Source organism: Medicago sativa, chromosome 6, assembly GCF_051527215.1.
Source record: "Medicago sativa cultivar Bolivia chromosome 6, Bolivia_mono, whole genome shotgun sequence".
NCBI classification, from domain to species: Eukaryota; Viridiplantae; Streptophyta; class Magnoliopsida; order Fabales; family Fabaceae; genus Medicago; species Medicago sativa.
The window spans coordinates 44,923,477-44,931,591 of record NC_140754.1 but is presented as its reverse complement, the minus strand read 5'-3'; the positions used below and the strand labels follow the sequence as shown (position 1 = coordinate 44,931,591).

The following is an 8,115-nucleotide window of genomic DNA, read 5'->3' as shown; positions in this document are numbered from 1 at the left end:
TTTCCACTAATTTAAAAAGTAGATATTCAACCATGGTTATGTTGACGGAACCAGTACAAAAATCTGTATTAGTTAAAAAAAAAAAAAAAAGAGTAATGATATTTAAACGTATTTTTTTCTACATCTAGTTAATCACGTTTAATTCAACTGCATAATCCTTCAACCACAATTAACTTCATAATTTTTAACGTGGTCTATATTAAGATATATTCAACTAAATCAGCCATAATTTTGCACATGGTTAACCATATTGCACATGTGTGTCTATGGAAATAATGGGAGCAATGTTCCGCAAATCGAGTGTTAACACTCCGAGTTTACCGAGTTTTCGTTTTTAGATACTAAAGTCGTGTTAACTCTGATGTAAATTCTGTTTCTGGTAAAATCGGAAGGTTTGACAAGTTTGACCGAGTTAACACTCGATAAACTTGTGTAAACTCGACCGAGTTTATCGAGCTTTACGAGTTTACATCTAAAAAAAATTAAAAATTGGCCCTTTTTTCTGGCTCATTTATTAACAACTTTAGAAACTTGTGAAACTTCTTTTTTTGGATGGTTTTATGGATGGAATACTTATGAAACTTATGATTTTTTGCGTTAATTTTTAAGTCATATTTTGTATTATTGACCTATTTACAATATTATAGTAGCTTATATATGTCTTGCATATAATAAATTTTATATAATTTTAATTTTAGGTAAACTCGTACGAGTTCTCGAGTCAAGTTTACTTAGACAAAACGAGTTGAGGTAAACTCTCGAGTTGTAAAACATTGAATGGGAGGATCTTTCTTTTAAAGAGGAGGAGAGTCTTTCTTTCAAAGACTTAATATCTAACATTGTGTGTTTTTAATATTGAAATGTAATGATGTAAAGTTATTCTTAAATGATTAATGAATATCGTTTAAAAAATTTGTTTAAGATTATGGGTTGGAGAGGTCCATTTAACTATCTAAAAAGGAATGTATCTATTGTGATGCTTACATCGAAAAGGCGTGGACATTAAAAATTAGAAAATAATGGGCAAGATTTAGCAGAACAGGGCAATGACGAGCATAAATCGGTGTCTATTATTTGGTGATTTCGTCTCAACCGAAAAAGAAACAACATAATGCACGACGTGGCAATTAGATCATATGATATCCTTTGTAACCAAAAAAAGATCATATACTATCAGTGTGTCCAGATGTATATATTTAGGTTTTTGTTTTCTTCTGAAGTCAAGCCACGTGCATGCCATTTTATTTTGAAATATTATTATTGTGAACTAGGTTTCTTTTGAAGAATTGTAAATAATTTATCCTTATCCAACTTCGATAAAAATTAATTACATGACATGAATAATTTACTAATGATATCACAATCAAATTTACTAAAGTGGTTAACTTTTTCTCCTTTGCCTGTGTTTGAATCTGAGACCTCCAAATACCTTAACTCTTAGTTCAAACCAGTTGAGATAACAAAACAAAATTATTAATTCATAAATAGCCAGCCCAGCATCAATTCATTTACATCCTCAACTCATCCTAACCCTAACTATATCAAAAAGGATGAAAAAGAAATACAAGTATAACTCAGACAACAAAGTAACAAATCATCAAAGAAAAATTAAAGTGAAAATTGAACAATCCATTTTACCAAAATTCACATTGAAACAACCTACATAAATAACAACCTAGATACTTTTCCAAATGTTCGTGAGCCATAAGACTTGATTGAAAAAGAGCATTATCCTCTTTCAATCTGAGCCTCATAGGATAGAAATCAGTATAAGGAATTGTAGGTATAGCAGGTTGCTATGATAGAGAATACTGAAATGACGAGTGAAGGAAGCAAGGTGACATTAAGGAGCCTACTCTGACCCAAAAAACCAGCCAATGTAATGGTAGCATCAGCAATTACTCTAGCAATTGTTCCGGCCTCGGTAGACAGAAGACCGCCATTGTAGGTTCCACGAGAAAGCCTTGATGACATGACGCGTGAAAGCAGTGACAAGTTCACACCTAGAATCAATGATATATTGTCAAATTATGCTCTACTCAAGACAAACCAGAAAAATAATCGAAACAAATCAAATCAGTTCCTAACCATATCAATCACAATAATGAAAAATAGGGTAATAGTCATTTATGTCCTTGAATGTGTAACGAGTAGTCAGAATAGTCCCTATTGTATCGAAATTTCAAAATAGTCCCTGATTATGCGTTGTTTGTCAAAATAGTCCCTTATGTTAAAATAGTCATTTTGGTCCATCACTATAGTTACTGGTTTCACGTGTTGGGACAAGATTTCATGTTTTCTTTGCACCTTTACATTATAATCTGGCGCAAAATCTTAAAATATAAGGAAAAATAATAGTTTACCTTCTAGTACTTCAGCAGAAACAAATAGAAGGAGACCCGAACAGATGTATTGCGGCTCAGAGTACGGAAAGATTACATGGAAGCTGAGTAGAACTCCAATGCAAACCATTATTTCTGATGTCAACAGAATTTGCCTAAAACAGATGGAAAATATGACCCCTCAGACCAATATGAAAAATAATACAATTTTCAACAACAATAAGGCTCTAAATGGTTTTTTAATTCCTTTGACAGAGCAACATTATAATCTCTATAGGGTGTTTTCTTTTTCCCTCACTATTTTAGCGAGAATTGACATGCGTTATGTTTCACAATACATCTTTAATTAAATTCAATTAGACAATAATCGTAACTATGGATGACAATCAAATGTATCATGGACTTCATTGGAAACTAGTGCGAAGACGTGGCCGTTTGTCCGCTCTTCTCGGTCTATAATTTATAATTTCTCAAAAAAATAAATGGAAGTTACAAAATTGTATGCAATGATTTAGAAAAGATTACCTGTCCTCAAACATGTTGCTTATGTAGTTTCCAACAACAATGTTTACAGGAAGAACTGTCAAGCCAAGGCAAGCAAGAAAAACCGCAACTGTGCTGGTTGACCAGTTGAAGTAGTATGTTGTGACGACACTAGATTCAGATAGTAAAATTTCCATTACATATTTAAGCATGAAATATATCAATAACTGAACCTGCAGTTTTTACAAAACTTCGGTCAGGTAACGCATTTAACTTTCCATTTCATCCAATCATCATCTTCCATTGGAACATGGTGAATTTTATATAATAAATATCACTGCAAGAAATCTTATATAAAACATGGTAATCTTGTAAAAAAAAACCTAAAATAAATAATCAGCACACTGAAGGGACCAGTAATCAATTCAAAAATGGTTAGAAAATTGTGTATCTAGTGAATTCATTATTAATTTATAGAAGCCCAATATCATAAAAGTGAGAATGAGTTCACAAACCTTCACAGAAGGTGTAAGGAGTCGGTATGCCGATCCAATTGAATTGGCCGGAAGGCGAGATTCCTCTGGAGCTTCCTCACTATCATCATAATCTTGGTCAATGTCTTCGTCTACCTTATCATCCGAAGTAATTAATAATGGTTGTTTTAGGCCTTTTTCTAGTGCACTATTGTCTACTGCACCATTGTCTACTGCACCATTGTCCACTGCACAGGGAGAAAAAAAGTTTTATTTTTAATTTTGCTATTCAACAGAATCATAGAACTCAAAAAAAGGTCAGAGTAGTACCGAATGAAACAGAACGTCATCTAAGATGATGTAATCATACAAGGAGAAATTTAATAAAAATGTTAAACAATAATCAACATGTAGAGGCAATAAAAGTACATACCAACATTTGACTGATTTGGTGTATGATTCTCTTCAGCAAAATGAGAAGGTTCCTGAAAAGAGATCCATAACCATACTAGATATACCAGCCAAGCAACAGCCATAACCCACCCAGGCAAGGTATTTTGATTAAAAGTAAGGTTGTAAATCTTAAAATTAGTCTGAAGTATGCCAGCTAATGCGGGACCACATGCCATTCCGAGAGCACTAGCACTAACAAAACCAGCTGATGCTTGCATGCGGATTTTGAGTGGAACACAATCACTTATATAACGCCGGTTAACAGCTCTGGCAGAACCCAATCTGCACAAGAAATCAAGTGTTTTCAGCAACATAAAAAAGGTCTTAAATGTGATTATAAATGTCATACACAGATCAGTGCATTTGGAACTCATAACAAGCAAAAAGCATAACTTTCATGTACCAGTAAAATAATGGTATATAAAATCTATGTACCACGGACAATTCAGATTGAAGCCGTGTCCGTTTCCGACATGTATCACAGTCTGACACCAACACAATATCGACACATGTTACATTACGTCAACTTTCATTTTCTCAAATTAATATCGACATCAACGTGTTAGTGTTGTCGTGCTAGTGTCACATGATAAATTATGTTCATCAAGTAATGACAGGAGAAAATTAAAAAAATAGAATATTGCTTACCCACAAAAAAGACGACCGAGTAAGAGAATCCATATTGAATTAACATCATATGCACATGCATAAAAGATGTTTCCGACAAAAAGAGCCACGCTGCTGAATACAAGAGGCCTAAAGTACGATTTGTTCGACCATGCACTAAAATACACAGAAGAAAACACCTGTGCAACAGCCATCGCCCCAATAACAATACCACAAACCGTTGGTGCAGCACCAAGGCTTGTAGAGTAATCATCTGCTGTAGGAACAATGATATATGTATTGATCATATACAAAAATGTGTTTGCCAAGTTCAGCAGAAGAGACATAAAATGGTATCTTTCATCATCAACATGTTCCTCAGAAGGGGTAGGAAGGTCGTCTTGCATAATGAGTGCATGTTGTGCCAAAAAGTTAAGAAAGTTTGTTGAGTTGGATAACCTATCAACAGCTGCGTTTATCTTATCAACGACAGGATCCTGCATATAAAACCAAGTAAATCAACACCAACCTTGAGCTATTCCTTAACCAGTTAATAAAGCATGCATTAACAGATCAATTTTTAGAGGAGCCCAAATTGATTCGAGAAGTGTTGAATTGATTTTCACATGTTTGGATGTTCTCAGGAAGAATTGATTTGGTATCTAGGGATGATTCAAACTTGAAGCAAGAATTTTGAGCTTAGCCTTCTACAATTCATTTCTAGCCTCAAGTTTATTGTTCAATCTACTTTTACATACGTATTTAAACGTAAATCGGTTTATATTCAACTCAGTTTTAGCCAGAATCAATTTTACATAACCAATTCATTCAAAAGCATTTTTTTCCACCGCACAACCAAACACGCACCAAGTGGAAAAGAAAATATAAAACAAGATTAGTGTTTTGAGGACAAGGAAATGAGAATAAAAACCTGAAGAGGAAAAGCAGGCTGATCATAAATTGATAGGTAGCTCCCTTGACGATCTTGAAGCTCGTGAAGATTGCGAGATAAGGCTCCCACAACAGCACCTATCCCCTACAAATTACATATCCTTCAGTCGATGTTCATTCATTAAAACAAATTTTTATATTTATAATAAATTTGTATTCGAGAATTTCTCGGTTTCTAAATATAATTATGTGAACGCCATTTTTGAACTGAATATATTACCACATGCTTGAACACTTGTTGCAGCTGGGAGTAAGGATGATTTGCACGAGTTTTGACATAGTAATCAGTGAATCTATAGCCAAAGCGCTTATCAAACTTCTTCAATATCTTACGCAAGCCAACGGCATTGATCTCCACAAAATAGAGTAGGTTTAGTAGTTCTTGTCCAACTGTTCTATAAGATTCTCTTAGTTCGGCTATTTTGTGTATCTCAGGCTCCTCCTGCAAATCATTATGCATTTCTCCAAGCTTTGCTATCCTGCTTGCCAAAAGCCCTTGTTGCTCCAACAGGAAAAGGACAATCTTCTCAATCTGAATTTTTACAAGAGTAAAAAAAATGATTGAAACAAATATAAATTAAACGATTCGCAGCAACATATAGCAAAATCAATGTAAGACAACAGCAATGATTCATTTTACTCGGATAATCACATTTACTCATAAGCAGAATCCAATTTGAGCTTTAAAATTTCATTTAGTATTTCATCATTATGCATTCAACAAAGGAATTAACAAAAACCTGATTATCCAACATTCGTGAGAAATCCTTGAGAACATGTCGCCGATCTAGTGTACCCTGTTGAATTTGTTGAGCATATTGCCTTACTCGCTTCTTCATGAGTTTGTAGTTTATGTAATATCTATAATAAAATAAAATAAAAATCAAACTTATGAATCTAACGTACCACTACTTTAAGACTAATATTCAACTCAAAAATTTTAAACCTTCAACAACACAAGAGCAAACATACATACCCTTGCCATTCTTGAATTCGTCTATCTTTCAACTTCTTCCCAAAGGCAACCATCTCTTCCTGCAATCATCAAAAACGGCTTTTCTCAATGAAAGTAAACTAAATCAATAACAAATTAAAAGGGTCTCTCAAACCAGGTAGTTGAACTGAACAAGTGGTTAATGAGTTTCAGTTAAGGTCGAGTCAGGAGTATTGTTAAAAAAAAAAGGTCGAGTCAGGAGTATCCTTGTTCAATCCCCGACTAGAATAATCATTGGTCAGACTTTACTTACTTCCAGGGAGAACTACGGTTTACCATGGCCCCTCTCCGGCCTCTCAAAAATGCCTTTGCCAATGAGAGTAAATTAAATCAATAGCCAATTGAAAAAGGGTCTCTCAAACGAGGTGTTTGAACTCAAGTGGTTAATAAGTTTCAGTTAAGGTTTGAATCTGGGTTAGAATAATCATTAGTCAGACTTTATTTACATCCCAGGAAAACTCCGGTTTACCATAGTCCCTTTCTGCATAAACCAGAGAGTTAAGACCAATAAAAATAAAAAGTGTCTCTCATTTTATTCATCAAAATCAAAACTATACACTTCATAACAATTTCATTTCACAATCAACTATTTCAATCATGCAAAACACATCATAACATAACATAACATGATATTAATTAATTCATGACCAACAAACAACACTTACAAAGGTAATTGAATATTGTTGCTGTATCAAAAATTAAGCTTCAAAATCACAACACCAGCTGCAACAACCACTTTGTACCACCAAAATATGAATCTGCAAATATTCACAACTCAACAAGTCATTTTCATTCATAAATAACATTCATAGTCCATACAAAACTTCACTCTGGCTTTAAATTGGTCCATTCGGATTAGTCGGTCCTTGAGCCAGATACCAGTATCAAAATAAGATATTCATAGAACAAATTCACAAACATTAAGAAAAGACACATGATGTGAAAATTGAAACATATGAACCAAAAACATGAAAAGAATGAATGAATTGAAACAAAAGTAATTGAGATCGAATGAAACAATAATACATACCCCTGTGTGTTCTGTTGTGTCTTTCCAGCTTAGGAACAGAAAACCACGTTTTTCTTCTTTCGGATTGGTTTTAAATATTCTCTTCTAATTTTTGTGAAATGAATTAACACAAGAGAGAGAGAGAGAGAGATGAATTAACACAAGATAAACAAACACCGAGCATAGCATGTGACAACAACCAGTTCAGAAAGAAAAGAAAATGTGACAACAACCGTAATCTATATCTATATAAATATAAAAGGCTTAATTGCACTTTTGCACCCTATATTTTGCCAATTGTGCGATTTTGCACTCCATTGTTTCAAACGAGCGATTTTGCACCCTATATTTTGCCAATTGTGCGATTTTGCACCCCATTGTTTCAAACGAGCGATTTTGCACCCAAAAAATCAAAAAAATATTCTGTTTTTTTCCAAAAAAATTAAAAAAATCGAAAAAAATTTAAAAAATTAGAAAAAAAATCAGAAAATATAATCAGATTTTTTTTAAAATTCTGGAATTTAATTTTCAAAATACAAAAAAATTAAATTTTCAAAATTTTAAAAAAAGGTCAGATTTTTTTAAAAAAATTCTGGAAAAAAATTTAGTTTTTAAAAATCTAGATACCAATTTAAAAAAATGTCAGATTTTTTTAAAAAATTCTGGAAAAAAATTTAATTTTTAAAAATCTGGATACCAATTTAAAAAAAGGTCAGATTTTTTTAAAATTTTGAATATTTACTTTTTTTGTATTTTGAAAATTAAATTCCAGAATTTTAAAAAAAATTTGATTATATTTTCTGA

At 32.9% G+C, this 8,115-nt stretch overlaps 1 protein-coding gene across 2 annotated transcripts; it reads right to left on the bottom strand.

Moving 5' to 3' along the window:
- Positions 1-1,451: 1,451 nt before the first annotated feature.
- On the bottom strand, positions 1,452-7,535 carry LOC146915438 (SPX domain-containing membrane protein At4g22990-like). 2 transcript variants are annotated; one of them, XM_085717832.1, is made up of 12 exons: positions 7,333-7,535; positions 6,968-7,060; positions 6,285-6,343; positions 6,049-6,169; positions 5,529-5,840; positions 5,289-5,393; positions 4,400-4,854; positions 3,732-4,033; positions 3,341-3,546; positions 2,868-3,058; positions 2,364-2,497; positions 1,452-2,003 (listed from the first exon to the last, which is right to left on the bottom strand). In XM_085717832.1, the coding sequence occupies exons 3-12, from the start codon at positions 6,335-6,337 to the stop codon at positions 1,765-1,767; spliced, it is 2,118 nt and encodes a 705-aa protein (XP_085573958.1). In that variant the 5' UTR covers positions 6,338-6,343; positions 6,968-7,060; positions 7,333-7,535; the 3' UTR covers positions 1,452-1,764. The 2 variants fall into 2 exon arrangements, with proteins under 2 accessions (XP_085573958.1, XP_085573959.1); XM_085717833.1 differs by having other exon boundaries at positions 3,341-3,531.
- Positions 7,536-8,115: the final 580 nt, after the last annotated feature.